This window comes from Gallus gallus, chromosome 17 (assembly GCF_016699485.2).
Source record: "Gallus gallus isolate bGalGal1 chromosome 17, bGalGal1.mat.broiler.GRCg7b, whole genome shotgun sequence".
NCBI classification, from domain to species: domain Eukaryota; kingdom Metazoa; phylum Chordata; class Aves; order Galliformes; family Phasianidae; genus Gallus; species Gallus gallus.
The window spans coordinates 3,316,663-3,336,972 of NC_052548.1; the positions used below are offsets into that span (position 1 = coordinate 3,316,663).

Below are 20,310 nucleotides of genomic sequence, written 5' to 3' on the forward strand. Positions count from 1 at the left end.
AGCACAGACTCCAATCACACACATGAAATTGGGGTATTCTCTCTTGGGAATCCCAGTATGTCCACAGCTGGGATATCCTCACACACCTCTGGTCCAACGGGTGGGTATCAAAACACAAGGATGCCACTTACCACGGTCAAGGATACGCATAGCTTATACTCAAAACAGCAGAATTGACATCTTGGGGGTTGAAATGCATTTTTACTATTTATACAGAATCATAGAATCACATCAGAAAGGCTGGAAAAGGCCTCTGAGATCATCCATTCCGACCATCAGGCCGTCCCCACCATGCCCACCACCCGTGGCGCCACGCGTTCGCTACAGAAAAGTCAACTGGTTCAGGGTACACACATACCCAGAATAGGATTGGAATTTTTTCAGTTTATCTCAGCCAGTTGCACTTTGTGGATCTGTCATAATGGGCTAGAAACTACTCTGTGGGGGCTTCAAAATTTCCCTTCAAACCCTTTTTTTTCTAGGGAAGATAACGTTTTTGGCTAAATGCCCTCTTTGCAATCAGCATCCTGTTTGCATTGAAACCTGCAATGTCTTATTAAATAAAAAAGTCCCAGCCCTTCCCAAAGCCCAACGCTGTGCAGTGGGTTTGATGAAGAAGTGGAAATTCTCCTCAGGAATACATCTGGATAATTCTGCTCTCTAGTGACACAGGCAGGAATCGTTCCTTCCACTCGGACCAAACACATTGCTTCTCTCTCTCTCTGCCAGATACAGAAATAGAAGGGCAAGGCAGCCAGTAAAGTAAAAGTAAAGAGGCAGGGGAAGGGCGGGGAGGAAGCGAGCACTTTCAGTCTTAAAGCAGTTTCACTTTAAGCAGTGGACAAAATCTGGGGTTAGCTGCTGTCTGTAACCCCTTCTGCACAACCTCAGGCCATGGGAGATGCAGAAGTGCCGGCAGAAGGGATGGTCTGCCCTGGAACCACCCCTGCGCTGTGCCTTTTTTTTCCTGTCTGTCTGTCTTGCTCTCTCTTTCCTCTCCACAGCATGTAATTTACAGTAAAGACACAGGAAGCTGAATGATTTCCTCTGAGGAAAGTACCTGACAAAGAGGTGAACGAGTAAAATCACCGGGCTCTCAGCCTTCATCCCTACCCATACGTTCCCAATGGTTCCAGCCCCCGAAGACACAGCAGGGGTGAATCCTTCCCTGCTGCAATGAAAGCACAGGCTTGAACTGGCTTGAATTTGGGAACGACAGCAGCAAATAGCAATGCTGCATGTCATATCCAGCTCAACCATTCACACACTGCATTATCCTCAATATCACCCAAAAAGGGCACATGTGAAAAACTTCTCAGGTGCCATCTCAGTAAGACCACAAGCTCCCCATGCTTTAAAGGGGATGGCAGTGAAGTGTGTATGTATCTCAGTGTAGGAGTGGGAGGGATGAAAGAGAGAGATTGCGCTTGGGAAGAACATCAGCTTGTCTGCTTATCTGCCATGGACCAACTTCCTCCCTCTTTCTTTTCCAACTCCTCCTATGTGCAGAAAACCTTCCTTTAAACGGAGGTGTTGCAAGGCTTGCAGGTGGTTTCATTTTCCTGCTCCGTGGGGATGTCATTCCTACTGCAGAATGAGATAGGCCTGATTCATCCTGCAGGAGGAACGTGGTCGATACCAGCCCAGATGGAGACCTGTGGAAATCCCTCACCCACTGAAGTGAAACCCACCTCAATGTGCCATCACCAGCTTTGCACTGCTGCTCCTGAAGCTGCGGGAAGGAGCCCGGGAGAGTTTGTGAGCATCTGCAGATGACCCAGAAAGCCAGAGCTCTTCTTGTGTTGTCTTTTGTTTGTTTCCCTCTAACCTAAACTGACATCTTCACCACAGAGAGGTCATGTTATTCTCTAGATGGAAGGTCTGATAAAGACGTGTTTGTTACAGTGAGGCTGATCAGCCTTCCAAGAACGAACATCACATGTGCAGCTCCTGCTGATATTTGCTTGCAGTCTCCCAATGACAACCGCTCCTTGTTTATCAGAGCAAACATGCGTAGTGCCCACGGAAAGCTGCGATGGCTCTGTGTGCTGAGATTTCTTCACCTGGAGAGGCTGCTGGGGAAATACCCAAGAAGAAGGCACATGAACAAAGAGAGTCAGGTTTCTGAGCAGACTATTTCAAAGAAAATGATACGGAAATCCTGAAGAGAGGATACACCTGACTGCTAGTTTTACATGCTGCTCAAGCCCTGCTTACACACAAATTCTCTTGAAGCAAAGCAACTGAAAGTTCTAATTTCAAATGAAGTGACTCCCTGTATGAGAAAGATGGAAAACAGAAGCTGCCTTCTGTTACAGATCACTAACAGGGTTTGAGCTGCTTGCTCATTAATGCAAGCTCAGAGAAGATGGTTTTGTGGTTGCGTTTAGCCCAGCAACAAATGAGATGCATTCCTTTGATTAATGAATCAGAGCAGAGTCAGAAGGAGAGCTAAGGGAGCTGCACCTGGAGGTGGTGCACCTGAAGAGTGTCTCCTCCAAATTGGAGGTCTTGCTGGGGCCACAGCCTGAGAAAAGGTTTCTGCAGAGCTGGGCATGCACAGAGTGAAGGAGTGTGGTTCAATCCAACGGGGGTTGGAAAAGTTGCTTTGCCACATGCACATCTCAAAACTACCCCTTATGGATAACCCATGAATCCTGTTCCCTTCCCAAAATATCTCCTTCAGTACCTCTGAGCCCTTGGATCTCACTGCATGAGCTTCTGGAACCTGTTCCCCTCCTGCCCTCTTAGGGTTCCCACATGGAAGTGATGGGGAAGCGTTCACCCCAGTGCTACAGTGGTTTACCAGGCAGGCATTTGGAGAACCCTTGGCAGGTCTATAAATGGATTTCAAACGTGAGTGCATTTTTAAGACATTCTTACAGGTGATGATCAGGAAGAGAGGGGAGAGAAAAAGCAGACAGCAAACAACCCATACAGCAGCCCATGGGGGAGCCCTCTGGTACTGAACCAAGCTTGTGCCAGTTCAGATGGGTGTTTTGGTATGAGTTACTTTAAAGGTTTGCCAGTTTCTCTCTCTTGGTAGTAATCATGAAAAATACCAAACAGGGCATCTGTCAGTGAGTAATTACAGGAAATACCATCATTCTTCTGTGCAGCGTGCACACGTCATTTCTGGAGCAAGGTGCAAATCCGAGCCTGTTTCCAGCAGTCCTGTTGGGATCTGCCAAGCACCAACCAGGACATCACAGCCAGACACACTCAGCTTTGTGATGATGCTAGAAGGGAGGAAGTTGCTTTGTGAATGTCAACTCTTCCTCTGAACGTCTGCAAACAGACTGCAAAAGCTTTCCAGTCTCAGTTATATAAATTTAGTGCAGTCTCCTAATAACACAAAGAACATCTCGAGAGCAAAGCATGTTTCTTCATTACTGGACTTGCTCTCTTTTATGGTGCTAACCATTTGCTCTGACAAACAGCAAAGAAGAGCTGTTAATTCCCAAGAATGAATTGAATACGGTGCAGCAGATCAGACCCTTTGCAGTGCTCTGGAAGGTCAAAGGAGATTCGTGTCTCCTGTGCAAAACAAACAATATTCACTAGACGACAGTCAAGGATGGCGATGTCTGGACCTGGATAGCTGCAGGATTCACAAGCACTGCTAAACAGAGCAGCACAGACCAGGACAGACAGACTCTGTGTGCCATCTGCCGGCAGCCAACCACAGCCGTGTGCTTATGCTGGGGGAGGAGAGGGCCAAGAGATTCAGGCATAGGAACCATGGGATAAGAAGACCCCCAATGCTTCACTAACTCTGTTAGGGCCTTCTCCTGCTTTCCCATCTGGCCATTATCCTTTCTCAGACAGTAAACCCCAACACAGAGTGCACACCCTCTAGGTGTGGACAAGAAGGCCCAGGAACACAGCCATTCCCAAGGGCTAACACTTAGCTGACGCTTTGAAATGGAAGGGTTGCAGTAATACATGCATATAGGAAGAAGAGAAATTAGGAAGAAAGAACCCAATGGTGAAGTGATTCCTTCCCTGTTGAGAATTCCTTCCCTCTTGAGGAAGTGCTGTTCTCGTGCACACATGTTTTATACCGTGTGAAAACAGCAATATCTGAGCTTACTTTGCAGCTGGCAAGGAAGGGGCCGAAACATTTGCTCTGTTTGAGGAGCACAACCTTGAAGCAAGGCAGAGAGACTGGATTAAAACAAAAGATCTTTTATTGTCTTCAACTGAAGAGCATGATACAGAGGAACTACACATAGGTTTCATTCATACAAAAAGAGAGCCCTTTATTTACACAAGTGTTCAAAGTCACCAATGGTACCTAACAACAACTCTGTGCTTTTCTTGTTTTCTTTTGTTAGTTATTCCCACCTAGATGGAGCAAGCGTTGGTCAGTAACACTGAGAAAAACGTGTAAAAGCTTTTGGGCAGGAAAAAGAAAAGAAATGTGTTCTAAAAGAAATCAAATCCATAAGGACCTTTCGCTGCAAGAAACCCAGCAGAATTCTTACAGCTAACCACTAACAAAAGGAACAGTTTTCAGTACGGGCTCAGCAGCCTGATCATTTTCAGCCTTTTACTTCCCCATGTACGTACAGATACCCTGGACATGCACCAACTCAACAAGTATGAAAAAAAAAAAAAAAAAAGGTAGAAATTTATTTAAAAGTAATTGTGCTTTTATTTAAAAAAAGAAATTTACAATCAGACACTGTCCTGCTGTGTTCCCAAAAGCATTGTTCTCTTAAAAATGACAAAAACTTAGCTTATTATTATCATTATTATTATTACTTTGTCATTATATTAATAATATTAATTTTTTTGCTCAAGTTTAAAAATGTACTGCTTTCCCTCTCCCCCCCCCCCCCCCCCCCCCCTTCTTCTCTGTGGTACTTGATATATATATAAAAAAAGGCTTTCCAACGACCAAAGGATTTCAATTATATCTAATAATAATAATAATGATAATTAATCATACACATTTCTGTGTGTAAAAAATATGGCTGGTTCTAAAACAAACTACCAATATACAAAGCTGTTCTCCCTCCCCTACCCTGGGCCACCCAAGAGATAGTCAGACCGTGGAAGAACTTCATCCCAGAGGCTGAGAAAAGAAAAATGAAGAAAACAGCATACAACCCTTGAGATCGTTGTCTTTGGTGTGAAGGACATCAGCAGTGGGCAGAGCTGGAGCTGCTCTGCTGGAATTGCTGGGACACGTAAGGCTCGTTGTTTGGGCTCTTGTGCCAAGGGTTGCGATGCTTTGGTACGACTACCAGCTCCTCACACCCCTAACCCCAGTGATGCCAGAGATCCTCCCATGCCCCCCGCTCTCTGTCCCTCCCCATGTTGCCCTGCCCGTAGCCCTTTCACCATCCCAAGGCTTTATGCTCGCTTTCGTCTTCCTTCCAGATTCCGAAAGCTGGAGGGTCTCAGCTTCATCTCTGCAAACTGGATGGAGTATTCGTGGCCCTTCCAGTGGAACCAATTAACACCCTGCAAAGACAGAGATGAAGCGTGAGCAGTCACACATCCACTTCACTTCTTTCTCTGTTGTCAGCCTTTATTGTTTGTTTCACAGGATCATGAAGGTTAGAAAAGACCTCTCAGATCACCAAGTCCAACCCCAACCCACCCCCACCATGCCCACTGACCACGTCCCTCAGTGCCACATCTCCATGGTTCTGGGACAACTCCATGGATGGTGATTCCTCCACCTCCCTGGGCAGTCTGTGCCAATGCATTACCACTCCAGCTTGGTAAAAGAGACACAGCAAATCAAAGGGACTTTGGGAAGCATAGGCCTCTGGCCACTAGCACACACAGCCTGTACAAACAAAATCATAAGCTGTTTCCCAGAGCTGTCACTCTTTGCTTCATCTTCACAGCAGGAAGAACATTTTGTTTTGCACTTGAAAACTACAATTGTTCCCTGCAGACTTTTGAGATGTCCATGGAAAGTCATACAAAAACATCAATATTTCTCCAGCTGACATGGCATTCTTGTTTTGTGAGCAGTTGTCCCTATCTTTCCCTATTATTCTTTCCTCTGCAGGGTGGGCTTGGCTGATGGTTTTCTGGCTAGCTGAACCACCAGACAGATAACTGCAATTCCACTCCTTCTGACACATTATAGAAGCCTTCAGACACCAAACTCACCTGACTGTGGTTGTTGTCACCATATCTGCCCATCAGATTGACTCGGTGACAATTCTTGTACCAGAAAGCACCCTTGTATGACAAAGCACAGTTGGTGATAGCAGAATCATTGTCCTTGTCAAAAGTGGAGAAGGATCTTCCATTATGGTAGGTCATGGAGTCACCTGGATGGAAAGGACAAGAGAAAAAGCAAAGTCAGTGGATCATATAGTTTAGATTGCATGGGAGTGATCATCCTGCACAAAACGTTTGGGCTGTACCACACATCTGGCTGTGTATCTAAGCTTCTTCAACATTGACTTGTTTTACTTCAGAAGAAAGCACACAATTTTTGTTTCTGAAGGCAACTCAAACCACTTTGTACAGCAAAATTACAAATCATGTCATAGCAGAACTTTGCTGCATATTCCACTGAAGAGATGAGACCTTGCCATGTTATTATTAGCTGCATAAATGACAGCCAAGTATTGACCAAATGAGATATGTGGCTGTTTAATACACTTGTTTATATTCTGTCACAAGCGTGCCATAAAAAGTGGCACCTAAATGACTGGAGGATTTAGAACGGAAACATAAAAGCCATTGATACGTTCATATTTTCAAACACCTGACATCCAGAGAGAGGGACCCGCTGTGATGCTCATCTGCAACGTGCACATGCTGGAAGCTTGACTGAGCTGAGAGGAAATTGCAGAACAGAAGAAATACATATTTCAGCTCACCTGCTGTGCCACTGTAGCCATCCACCCTCAGCCGGTACCGGGTCTTGGCATCTCCAACGCTGAACTTGTCGTACACAGCATAGGCTGTCTCACCTCTGTCTCTCAGATCCACACGCAGCTCGTACTGCCCCTGAGAGCTGATTTTGTGGAGGTTCTCCAGACCTGTGGAAATACGAGAGTGATCCATTTGTCCTACAAAAGGCGTCAAACTGGCTTGGACAGATACCACAGGACAATAGCACAAGTTAGAAAAACAGCTATTTAAGCTGTGGGGCAATGTTGGCACAAAATGAAAAAGGAACAGTTTTAGAGACCATCTCAGCCCTTCAAATCACAGCAGCATGGAGTGCCTGGAGAAAAGTAACCAAAGCCAGTACTGCGTGATCATCACTGTCTTCCATCTGCGAGCAAATAAAATGTAGTCCAGCCTCTACACATTTGCTTTTTACCCCACTTCATTAATTGTTGTTTTATTCTTATTAGGGATATCCAAGAAGTACAGAAAGAAGAGCATTTGCAGTTGCTTCTCACGTTCTGACTTCTTACAGAGCACCATCGAGCATTGGTTTGGAACATTTGGTCACCCAAGAGGTGTGATCTTTATGAAGAGACTGGGTTGGACCTGGCTATCTCAGCCTCCCCTGCAGCTTGCTCCTCCTTTGCCTGGACTGTGTTCCCCTTTAAATACTCCTGCCAATTGAGCAGAGGCTTCAGAATGGCTCCTTGTCTTTTGGGCTTTGTTTCCTTCTTCGGGCTTTCTAGAGTAAGATGAATTCTTGCCACTTACCTATCCAGAATTCATCCTTGGGATCTCCAAAGCCGGCCACGTAATTCTTCCAGTTCCTGTAGAAATCTTCCTTTCCATTTTGACGCCTCAGGAACACCTACAGCCACAGCATAAAAGAAGAGTTACAGTCAAACTGCCTTAGCAGAAGGAGTGCTAGCAATGCAGCTTTTGCCAATGCAGAACTTAGCATTGCTGCTTCCCTGCCCCTATCACTCAGACCTGTTCACCAGGTCCTTCACCAGGTTCACCAACTCCTTATGTTTTTTAAGTAAGACTTTTCTATTGTGTTCTCAGACTCCCCCAGGTAAGGTGGTTTTCCAGTTTCTATTCTCTGCATCTTTGAACTCTCATGCCCATCTAAATTGAGTCAGTTCCCCTTCATTTCACCTTACTGTCTGTTTTTAAGGTATCTAGGATGTTTGTTTCAGCTTCCCCTCCATCCAGTGAAGAGAGATCACTGATACTCCGATAACAGAGCTATGTGAGCAGTGCTGAAGGAAAGCAGGAATGGGACCTATTACCCTTGCTATACATGTCAGGTTCCCCCCTTTACTCACAATCCATCCACCTCCATCTTCAGCCATGTCACAGAAGACTTGCAGAGGCTGTGTCCTGTCTCCATTCAGATAAATAGTGTAGAGCCCAGAGGTGACCTCTCCATTCAGGAGAGCTTGGGAGCAGTCTTTAGGATAAGGATAAAGAAGACCAGCTGCACAAAAAAAAAAAAAAAAAAGAAAAAGAAAATAGAAAACAGTCCTTAAGAGATCATCAATTATAATTAACTTGTTGAACTCAAATGACTCATGGTGATCAATGGCGTAGTCATGTGCTAAGCCCGGAAACTGGCTCGTGATTGCTATCATACGTACAAAAAAATTACAATAAACATAAGATGACATGCATTTTTCTTATGGGTAAGGTTTTGCACATCTGTCTACACTTTTGGGAGCACCATGAATGCCAAATAACTATTGCCTGTTACGAGGGGAGTACATCTGCCAGCTCAATATTTAAATGGTATGATCCGTGTCAGTTAGCCAAATGTCTCTTAAACACACACAGATGAATTCTCCTATTTCTGGTGTCATCCTGCTTTACATAGGGACTGACTGGGAGCAGAATGGGGGCTGTGTGACTTCCACGAGTCCTTGGACTGAAGTTGGTACAAGGGCAGATGGAGCAATGGAGATGGTTGAAAGTGCTGCTGGGTCTGTGAAAAGGGAGACATATGACAGGCAAGATTTTACAGTTGCTACTAAGCAACATAATATTTTTCTTGTCATCAAAAGATGTGTCAATGAGACCAGTGACTGTCAGAAATGTCAACTGTGAAGTGCCCTTCAAAGAACCCAATCTATTCTGGAATTCAGCTTACTACAGGGCTGTCCTATGAGAGTTGGAATGGACATACCAGTGTGACAGTACACAAACTGACCTCAGAAAGAAGAGAAAAAAACCTGTTCAGAAATTCAGCTCTGAAGACTGCTGAACAGATCTGTGTGTTTGGGTGTGGTTTGCATCATTTCAGTTTAAAAAGCTGATTTGTTGTAACAGCTTGCTATGCATCAAGATAAAGATAACTCAAGGGGTCAGTGTGGATTTTAAGATGCGACATCCCATTTGGGATTTTACATGGGAAAGGCAGGGTGTTTCATCAGAAAGAAGACTACAGAGATAATGTGGCTGGACATAAAGGAACAAAGGTCATCCTTCCAGTTTTGGGGAAGCAGATGATACTACAGCTTTGGGAGAACGGGACTTTTGCATTTTCATCTGCTTACACACTCTAAGGTCCTTACTTGTGGTGAAAACAGTCTGGATCATTTTGCTCCTCATAGATCTGCTCAGTGCCTGAAGTTTCACTGTGTATTGAGTGGATGGGCTCAGCTCTGTCAGGGTGTAGGAGGTTGTCTCAGGGTCTAGGATGACTTCCTATGGGGATGATAAACAACACAAGGAAATCTCAGTGAGAAAATCATACTAAGTTGAACTGTAACAGTTCAGTTTCTTTTTGTGGTGATTACGGTTGTATCTTTAACCATTTATGTTATTTCATGCAAAACTTGTATTCCTCAAAGGTTTTGTCCTGCTCACTTTCTTCACTGTATGGAGGTGAATGTTTCATGCCATAGTCTGTAAGCTGTGTGGTTTAAAAGCAGGTCAGCACAAACGTTTACATGACTTGAATATACGCACTGCATAGGTGACTCTGTGCAACTCACATAACAACTCAGCAGAATCATCCTTTAGGACAAATCTGGAAATATCATTCTCCAGACCTCAAAAGGCTTTTTTTTTTTTTTTTTTTTTTTTGTGTGTGTGTGTGTGTGTGTGCATGTGTGTGTGTGTGTAACTTTAAAGCACTGATTTTCAGCATGCTCAGACATTCTGCTTTCCTGAAAATCAGAACCCTTTTTGGCGCATCTTTACTGCCCAGTTTTGAGGTACAGCCCTTCAGGTTTGGATACAAGTGCTCTACCTTGACTCTGCCATCAATGGACTCGTAGGTCAGGAGGTAATCAGTGACAGGAGCACGTGGAGGCCTCCACGTTATCACAGCTGTTTCTGACTGAACCTCGGTAGCACTTAAATCTTTTGGAGCATCGAGTCCTGAAGGAGAGAGAAATTACAATCACACACTGATACAGAGTTCAGCACAGAGGTTACAGGAAGGCTATGAATACAGGCTTGGAAAGCACGCTTTCCCTCTGCAGAAATTGAAAATTAAAGGGGGGGAAAAAAAAAGTCATCCTAAATTTTATGATTAAAAACACGGTGTGAGTGCTTTCAAAATTCAAGTTTCTAGCAAAAAGTGCACATGTTGGCTGACGTAGTGGTAATAGAGGAAAGGAAGCCTTTGGGACCAAGGAGATGGCAGCCCGCCTCCTCTCCCAGCAGGGTGGGACACAGCACCTGTAGTGAACTGGGTGGAGAGGGTCTCGCTCTTCTGCGCATCCTTCACTGCATGCACCCTCAGGGTGTACTCTGTCGCAGGTCGAAGGCCATTCAGGTCGTACTCCACTGTGTTTCCTGATACCATCTGTGTAACTTCTGGCTCTAAGAAGAAGAGACAGAAGAGAGGCAGTCGTTCAGGCATGCTGTGGTGTGCTCAGCTCCGAGCTCCGCTAGGTGATCCTGGGTTAACACCAGAGCCTAAGAGTGAACACCAGAACTAAGAGTGTTAGCACTCTCTAGTGTTCTTATGAGTTATAGCACCTTTCCAAGAAGTTCATGAGTTCAAGAGTATCTTTGTTCATGCCTGAATTAAGAAAGCATTAACTAAATTGGTGGTTTTTTAACATGCTTCCAGCAAGGCGTCTCCATCAAGTGACAGCCACCCGCTCCCTCCTGGGCCTGTCCTCCTGGAATCACAGCTCCCCAACCCATCACTAACTCACCATCCTCAGAAGAGTAGGAGACAATGTAATTATCCACAGCTGCAATTGCAGGCTGCCAGGTTGCCAGAGCCTCCGAGTCTGTAATGTTCATCACTACCAGTCCTGACGGGCTGTCCAGAGCTGGAAGAAATGATAATATGATGAAGGAATTTGACAATTACTATCAGCTCTGTGCAATTCTCTGTTGCAGCCATACAATGCAAAATGTGCAAACATTACTGCTTGATGCAGCAGCTTTTACGGTTCCCTTTGGAATAGTGGAGCTCTGCAGAAAAAACATCAGTGTCTATAAAGTGACATCAAATGCCTCCACTGGAGACGGGAGGTCAACACGTGGAAAGATTAAACACTGGGAACAGACATAACTAACTGCATTCTCAGATCAGTCCTGATAACATCAATCTTATCAGCTCTGTCAGAGCTGACATATTTTCTCTCAACACCCTCAAGTCTGGACTGCTTCTTGGAGCGAACTCAGGAGACAGAGCTTGGGAAAAATAACTAATGTGACAGCAATTGATAGCCACTGTGACCTTCCAACAGCTTGCCCTACACTTACAAAAATAACCCAATTCAACAGCCAGCTAACCATCCAAACATCATGCCTTACTTCCTTGTGGGACTCTGCTTTGCACCTCCTTTTATGCACTCCCTATGCTGGGAGAGATGTCTGCCCCCAGTACGGCTGGAACAGGCTATAAATTGCACTTTATTATCCAATATACATCATCTTGTCCTTGCCACAGTTCTCTGAACACTTGTCAGGCTCCAAAAATAATGAACAAATGAGACTTCATGGTGGCAAAAACATTTCCCGTGGGGATATTTAAAGGTATATTGTAGGAAAAAAACAAGAGAGAACAAGAGAGAGCATGTTTTTGTGCTTAGGACACAGTCGGGAATTTGGGAGATGTGGAGAACACAACAGAAAGTGGGCTGAACTGCCCAGTGAGCTGGTTCTTTGCTCCCACATCAGTAGAATGGTATTAATTAAACTTCCTTTTGCTTCTGTGTAGTAGGCTGTAAACACATGAAGTGTCCCTGCCCCACTGCAAGTCAGCTCTGCTCTTGGCAGAGCAGGAGCCTGATCAAACCTGCAAGCTCTGCTCTCACCTGAAGTACAAAGACACAAAGGAAAGAGGGGACAAGATCAAAGTCCTTCACTCCTGAGTCTGTTCTGTGATGCAGACAACGTATATGAAAAGCTGCTATTTGTGTATTACCTGTTTTCAGAATTCCAGAAATGGGTTCGCTTTCTTCAAAGCCTTTCACAGAGATGATATTAACGTTGTAGTCTACACCTGGGACTAACTTCACCAGCTTTGTCCTTGTCTTGCTTCCATCAACTGTAACAACATTGGGAGTGCCTATGACAAATGCAAATGTCAATGGATTAATGGCAGTTTTCCATAAATGCTTGAAAGAAGTGTGTTTCAGGTTAAACACATTGTGATCAATGTGAATGCACATGCACAGGAGTTGAATTTTTCCTACCACTAATGGAAAAACAAACTGTGGCCACAACAGCTGACTCTAAGACAATGGTTTCTATTTCTTTCCTACTGGTACGCCAACAGTGAGGAAAAAAATCAGTATTTCTGATATCAAAACTTTATAAAAGAGATGAAAACAGCACTACCTGCATACAAATTCTTATACATGCAAGGATAGGACTTGCTAGTTTAGAACTGCTTGACTTCTTGCAGAGGACAGACAAAGATAAACCAAGCATGATGAGTTTCTCCTTCACCCATCTCATTTTAAATAAAGATATACTGTATATTACTGTAAGTTGTGAGGATTTATGACAGATACTTCTCTCAAATTCTGGGTTTATTCCAGCAGAATACATGGGCAAATGCTTGATCATGATTGTAGGTCATTTCTTTTCTTTTGTGGGATCACTACACATGTACATTTACATTATCTAGAGATCTACATCTTTACCTGTTTTATCTAAGAGCACTTCTTTTATGATCATGGCATCTGCAGTGTTTGCTCAGTAGTCGTTCCCTTCCTGAGATTACTAAGAAATATCACTACCTTTGAGAAGTCTGATAACCATGGCTTACAGCTGTTGTTCCGAGGGCCATCTCTCAGATACAGTTTTCTCTCTCCCCTTTACCATCCATGTTCCCACACTCACCACCTGTGATGGGGACATAGGAGACCCTGTAGCTATCCACACGGCTGCGGGGGGGTGTCCAGCTGACTGTAGCAGAGTTTTCTGTGATGTCCGAGAAAGAGATTCCCTTGGGAGATCCCACAACTGTCAGTGGAGAAGAGAGGAAAACACACCACAGAGAGAGAAAAGGTCAGTAATTTGTTCACCAGTCCTTGGTGCTGTGACTTGCATTCCTCCTGTATGCCAGGAGCTGATGCTATCAGTACTCTACAAGGCAACATAGATGCAGGCAGTACCAGTTAATGGTTTTATCACACACTGAGAGCAATAATCTACTTGGTCTTAATTTTCAATTTTCAGTAATGTTACAGTAGTTTCTAACTTAAAAATACCACAGATGTGTCCACAAAACAAGAGATTTCCGTGTATGGAGCAACACTTACAGGAGTACCATTTTATGACCATTGTACTTATCAGTTTTTCTAACCTAGTTTCACTTGGATGATTTTTAGTCTTTCTGTTGAGTTTTGGAGCCCTATTTGTGACACACAGCAACCCTTGGCAATGCAGAGATGCCTCTCATTGAGCATAAAGCTTCTACCATAGGATGCCTAAAAGAGACCTGGGCTCACGTCCCCCTGTAGGAACCATCCTCTCAAGCACTGCCTGCCTGTAAGCAAACTTCTGATGGCTTAACCCTACAATATTAGGTTTTCTTCTTGGAAACACTATTAGAAACAACAATTTTTCTTAGGTACATAGGAAAGGCACTTGTGGTATCACTGCAGCTTTCTGCCGTACAATCCAGCTTTACCCTGTCCAAACCTGAGCACAACATTTGCCTGTATAAAATCAGATCACTAAGCTGGGACACTCATTGGCATGACCTCGTTGTTGAGCCTTGCAGACAAAGTCTAATGAGTGTTGCCAAAATGATCCAATCTGAAGATGCAAACCAGTGTGTACCACAATCTGAAACATTCTACTTTAAAGCTTAAATAAGCTACTGCAAAACGTGATTGAAAGGACTTCTGGAAGGACACGGTGAAAGGATCTGCTACTTCTAAGTTTACACTCAGCATCTCACTTCCAATTTGCTTTTCTGGCTGTAACCAAAACAACGCTGAAATGTGAAAAGAAACAAACAGCCCACACATACTGAGGCATTAGCACAAAGGCGACAGATCCCAAACATAAACCACATTAAGAGTGGTGGAAACAAGCTGTGGGCAAGGGGAAGGTAGCAAAAGAAGGAAAAAAAAAGTGACTGTGCTTGGAACAGATTGGAAAGAACGTGTCTGCGGGAAAGAAGTCAAAGAGGGCTGTTTGTTCCATGTGTCCCCAAAGCTCCAGCAGCAATGCACTAAATCAACCAAAAGTCAAGGAAAGAAAAACAACCGAGCCCTCAAGAGAAATGTAAATCATTTCTCACAAGACATTTTGGGCTTGGGGGGTTTGATCACATGGAAAAGCCAGAGAAAGAAAGAGTAAGAGAAGGAAGAGAGCAAGGTAGGGTTAGCAAAGCTACATGACACCTAAACTACTCAATCTAAATTGTGATGGGTAACACCATGGCCCACCGCTCTCTTTGGTCCAGCATTCAGGGGTTTCATGCACACAGATACTTCAGCCTTATCCAGAAAATAAGCACCTAACCATGCCATTTGAATTCTGCTGTGCACACTTTCATGAGTACACACTTCATGCATGTTTGCTGTACCAGGTAAATTGCTGCATAGCAAATAACAGTAAGAAAAGCCTTAACTACAAAAGAGTCCCGCATCCCCATTACCCCAACTGCATCTGCTTTCCTAGGAGCAAACATGGCAAACAAAGCACGTGGGAACCTTCTGGCAAGCACCAGTCCTAGAATGAGTAACAGGTAACAGAGCAGTTCCTTTGAGCACAGGGAAATGAAATAGCAGCAAGTGATACCATCTTGAGCCACCTGAAAGCCAGAATTAAGCAGGCATAGAAAAAGCAGGCCAGGGTGCTTCTGTTTTTTTTATCACACACACACAAACACACACACACACACACACACACACAAAAAAAAAAACAACTCAGTGCAGCTGTTGGACAGACACAGATCATTAGCATTATCCTCCAGCACCACTCCTCATTAGCTCTATCTTTGACTGAGGCCTGCCTGTGAGGTCCACGATACTCACAAAGCTCTGATTATTTGTGGTTTTTTGTTTTTTTGGTTTTTTTTTTCCTAAAAAAATGTTCTTTCCTCACTAACAGACTACAAGAATATGTTCACTAGCTTTCTTCTCCTTAGAATCATGGAGCATCAGACTACATTTATCATGTATAAAGAGCATTTTGGGATTCTCTCAGATGGAAAATCCCATCAGAATGTGGCAAAACACCATTTAAAGAAGAGGAAATTAGCAGCATGAGTCCCACACTTCCTACCAAGGATATTAACTGGCACACAGCCACCAGTCTCCTGCTGAGGGCTGAATTGCATCTTCACAGATATTATATAGAAGAATCTCCAAGAGACACCGACTTCCTCTGAGAGCATCAGTGTGCAAACTCCCTCGTGCCAACTAGATCAGGCACTGCAGCTCTGTGCAATGCTGCCTCACTCTGCAGTGATCTTATGGTTAATGTCTTCTATCACAGCGGAATTGGTGAAAGTAAGGAAGGAAACCACAGAGGAGGACAATCCACCCAATGAACACGCAAGGTCTTTCCTCCCTCTCCTTCCTTTCAGTGGGTGGATGGCTTTGCATGCATAGATACAAGATCAGACCTCGGGAGAGGGTTGCTTAGTGATGCTTAAAGCAGATGTCTTCAACTGCACTGATTTACACCAGTAGCAGATCTGATCCCTGATGACTGCATATGTTTACACAAGGGTATGTGCCCATGTAAGGAAGAAGGGAGAAGCGTGAGTGATAAATACAGAGTGGGATTTTCAATCCTTTCAGCTTTCATTTTCATGACCTCATTTCCATGGTAATGTTTGGGTTAGGTTTGCTGGTCGTTTGCCGGCAGTCTTTGTTCCTAGTGGGATTTTTCTGCTTCCTTTACTAAAGCTGAAGACATTCTGACACTTATTTCTTGCTCACTCATACACTCTACACAGGCTAGAATAAAGCAAGGCTGCACACGAACCTGTCTCAGCCACCCATTGCAGAGGCAGCAAATGTTACTTTGCCGTTAAATTGGATTTGTTATAAATATGCACATGTTTCTCCAAATAGCCAGCTCCTAAATAAGAAACTTGTTAGATGCCTTGGTGGCCCCAGCTATCTGATGCGGTGTAACATGCAGTTTGAGTTACTTAGCTGGATTTTTGTGGTTCCAACTCTATTATCAATTATCCATGGGCTATTTACGGCTGAAAAACATCTTTGGGGCTATTGGCACCATGAGGTGACATGTGCTAAATCTCCCTGAAAGGACCAAATTAGAATGTAGTCATGAGGAAGATGATAACAGTTAGTGGTTTACCATAAATGTCCTGAGGTCAGTGGAAATGCGGACATGCCGCTAATAAGTGCAGTTGACTTCGAGCATCCTTCTCCATTACGAGACAGCCCACATGAGCCTGGAGAAAGGTGCCCTGTGATGGATGCATGTAAATGTCTGGGTGAGTGGGTATGTGTTTATTCAAGGGCTGTGATGGCAGACAGTGGAGCTGCTCAGAAATGTGCCTTTCCTTGCTAACAACTGCTACTGCAGACACTGAGGTGAGTCGTGAGGTCATGCTATTTTAGGGCAAGCTGTTTCATACTGAGTTACTGTTGGTCCTTTGCTGTGGGTTATAGCTGGACACAAAATCTTTTACACATTTCTGTTGGCTTCCTCATGCGCTGAACTCAACCATCCTCTTCTCATCCCAGAAATCAGCAATCCCCACGTTTTTTGAAGAGAGAATTTGGATGTAAGGGCATTGCTTCATTTTTTCAGATCTAAATATTTCAAAATGACATCATGGTACTGATGGAAAAAACAATGAAAAGTTCCATTCAAAAGTGCCCAAATGAAATGCTTCAAATTATGAACCCATTCTTCATTTCAGTTAAGCTGAAGAGTTCAATCTAAGCCTCAAGAACCTTTTACATGACCAGAATCTGCATATTTTCATGCAAAAACAATACGAACAATCAAACTTGGGTAGGTGACATGCAGGAGACAGTTTGAAGGTCTCAGTAACTGCTCAGACCACCTAGAAAAAAAAGAAATGTTAACAGAATGAGGCATGAACACATTTTTCCTACCGCAAAGACAATACCTGTGGTTGCTACTGAATTTATGGGTTGGGAGCGCCGTCCACTGCTAACTCCATAGAGCTCAATTTCATACTCAGTGCCCTCTTTCAGCCCTGTTATATCATGGGTGCGCTCATGGCCTGGTACTATGAGTTCCAGTGGATCAGATTTCCTTTTGGTATCCCTGATTTTTAGAACAAAACTGTCGAAAACCCCATCATCTGCAGTCCAGGACAGACGGAAGCCGTCTGGGGTAGCATCTGAAACCAGAAGGTTGTCCACCTCGGGTTCTGCCTCTAAAAAAGGAGAAGATAGCAGTAGGGGAAAAAAAAAGTGATTGTTTGAATCAGTTCATTAGTGACCTTCCTGAGGTCTGGCTATAGCATACTGCAAGCATCCAACCACAGTTCAAAGAAAGGGAAACAATCTGCTGGCTATTAAAAAAAAAAAAAAAAAAGAAGAACATTAGCATTTTACACATACCAAAGGATATATATGAGGGTGTGTGTGGGCTCATTCAAACTTTTCACTCTATCATAAGTCCACTACATGGAAATACATCATTTGTCTCCGCCATGCAAAATTACACATGCTGATAGGAAGTTGGAAGTGCATTGGTCCCTTACTTTTCATTGAGTTACCCACCACATGTGAAACCTTTATATATGATAAAAACAAGCTCTTGTTATAGATCTGCAGGCATGCCTGTAACGTGGTCAGGTCTCTGTCTGTTAGGAAGACAACATAGAAGCTGCTTGAAAGAGTCTTCTCCCTTCATGCAAAACCCTTATTCCATGCATTTCTGGCCTCTGTGATGCTTTAGATCAGAAGAACCCTTCACTTTTTGATGTTAAACAAATGCTGAAGCAGCAATGGGGAATCATGAAAATTCATACATTTAAATGCAATGTGCAAGACCTGCTGTCCTCGGTGAACAAACCCATTCAAGAGGATCCTAGGAGCTGTAAGTTATTAAACAACCACAAAACACCTTCAGCTCAGTATAGTCAAGCATCTCTACCAACAGAAATGCTGTTGGAGTGGTTACTGTCTTACAGCATCTCCAAGGTACTTCTATCTTCCAGAGGAAGATGTTCCTATTTATTTTCCCATGACCCTGCAGTCAGGTAACCCCCAGCTTTACTGCTGCATTGTCAGCAATGTGGAGATGAGACTTGAGGGTTATAGGGCTAGAGAATCAGTCTGCAATGACTTTTCAAGAAAATTATTCAAATGCTGCTGGAAGACAGCAGTTATGATGAGGCTGAGAACACAAGCTAAGGTTTTGTGGAGAGAGATGCCAACGTTATGGATGGCAGTGACCACACTATGTTCTGTGTGCAGAACACAGAGAGAGTGAAAGAAACAAGGCCATAGGCAGGAAAACCAGGATGATTTCCTCCTGAAGAATCTGGGAGATGGTTGGCAAGTTGGAGAATGCTGAGGTGCCCAGCAGCTGTTAACAAGACGAGCTCCCGCATGCAGCTATTTCTCTTGAAAGACTCCAGTTAGAAGTACCTGCATGAACATAGCAGAAACTTTCACCCCTCAACCCACGTCATGCGTCTCTACAGGATCCCTCACAAAGAGAAAAAGGAAACATCAAGTTAAAAGGAATGGAATTTCATTGGTGAACCGATCAACCACGAGGAGTTATGTGTAGCCACGATGCAGAAAGGGATGCAAAAGCCAAGGTCTGTTTTGCAAATGGATTGCATAAAACAACTTCCATGTGAGAAGAAAAGCAAGAAAGAAAAAAAGTGGAAGAGAACAATTTGTTCACATTAAAATACCTGTAACAGCCACAGTGCTTAGGGGCTTTGTTTGGTGCCCCTTGGCAAAACCATAAAGCATAACCTCATAGCCAATGCCAGTTATAAGGCCTTTAAGCTTCAGTTGCCGCTGGGCTCCCGTAAGGAGGAACTCCTGTGGGTCCAGCAGCTTGCCAGAGTCCACCACGACTACAAGAAAGCTGTCGAAGGCATTCTCCGATGCCATCCATGACACTGTGAACCCGTAAGGGTTAATATCAGAGACAGTTAGGTTTTCCAGTGGGGGCATGGCCTCTAAAAGAAGGGAAGGTGCAAAAACACACACAAAAAAAAGAAGCAAAAAAAAAAACAAAAAAACAAAAACAAAAAAACACATTGCAAATTAGAAAATGTCACAGATTCCACCAGACATAAATCACAACTTTTTTTTGCCCAAAATATGGAATTAATTGAAGTGTACAGCCCAGATCACAAGGCCAGGATTTTCAATGGAGCCTCCAAAAGTTAAATGTTCAATTCTTAATTTTCCTCTAGCACATTTTAACACCTCATCTCACAAGCTCCTTTGAAATTCCTTCCAAGCTCAACGGGTAAGCACATTACTCTTGTTGCACATGCACTAGAAGGCAGCTATAACCAAAACAAAAGCTTTCATTTCCTTTCAGTTGCCTCCACCACGGCTGCTTTAGGGACAAGTCTCAACCTCGACATTCACAGTTCCTATATCTTGCATTCCTTCCTCTCTACCTCACATGAGCATCTCCAGCCTTTTCAGCGGTGGAGGGTCAGTGATGCCAGCAGGACTGTGCGAAGCAGGGCATCCATCAGCCAGGTCACAGCCAGTGCAAGGACTAAACACTTGCAAAATTGCTTTTGTGGGCAATAGGAGAGAAGCAAGAATTTGCACAGGCTAAGGGCAGGGGCTAATGATCACAGAACAGAGCAATAACCTGTTCAAAGAGCTTCACAGGCAGCTGCTAATGTAGCATGTTGACAGCTTAAAGAAATTCCAGTGAGGGGTCTTTTTTTTTTTCTTTCTTTTACATCAGCTATAATCAGTTTGTATCCGTTTGTCAAAGTTCAGAGCTGTGGAGCAGTTTCTCAAAACTTTCCCACCGCATCTCTTAGACAAAAAGGCCAAA

General features: G+C 43.9%; 1 protein-coding gene across 22 annotated transcripts in view; it reads right to left on the minus strand.

The window, feature by feature from the left end:
- Window positions 1–4,172: 4,172 nt before the first annotated feature.
- The window catches only part of TNC (tenascin C), a 98,464-nt gene continuing 82,326 nt past the window's right edge, over window positions 4,173–20,310 (minus strand). For 12 of the 22 annotated variants that reach the window (XM_046901671.1, XM_040648966.2, XM_040648967.2 and 9 more), the window contains 13 exons: window positions 19,190–19,462; window positions 17,420–17,692; window positions 13,189–13,311; window positions 12,266–12,409; window positions 11,043–11,162; window positions 10,558–10,701; window positions 10,124–10,254; window positions 9,444–9,576; window positions 8,202–8,353; window positions 7,645–7,741; window positions 6,858–7,019; window positions 6,136–6,299; window positions 4,173–5,472 (listed from right to left, as the gene is read on the minus strand). In XM_046901671.1, coding sequence (XP_046757627.1) covers window positions 5,362–5,472; window positions 6,136–6,299; window positions 6,858–7,019; window positions 7,645–7,741; window positions 8,202–8,353; window positions 9,444–9,576; window positions 10,124–10,254; window positions 10,558–10,701; window positions 11,043–11,162; window positions 12,266–12,409; window positions 13,189–13,311; window positions 17,420–17,692; window positions 19,190–19,462 — 2,027 coding nt within the window. In that variant the 3' untranslated portion in view covers window positions 4,173–5,361. Of the gene's footprint in view, window positions 5,473–6,135; window positions 6,300–6,857; window positions 7,020–7,644; window positions 7,742–8,201; window positions 8,354–9,443; window positions 9,577–10,123; window positions 10,255–10,557; window positions 10,702–11,042; window positions 11,163–12,265; window positions 12,410–13,188; window positions 13,312–17,419; window positions 17,693–18,914; window positions 18,976–19,189; window positions 19,463–20,310 lie in introns of those variants that run through there. The other 10 variants (XM_040648979.2, XM_046901673.1, NM_205456.5 and 7 more) reach the window with 6 other exon arrangements.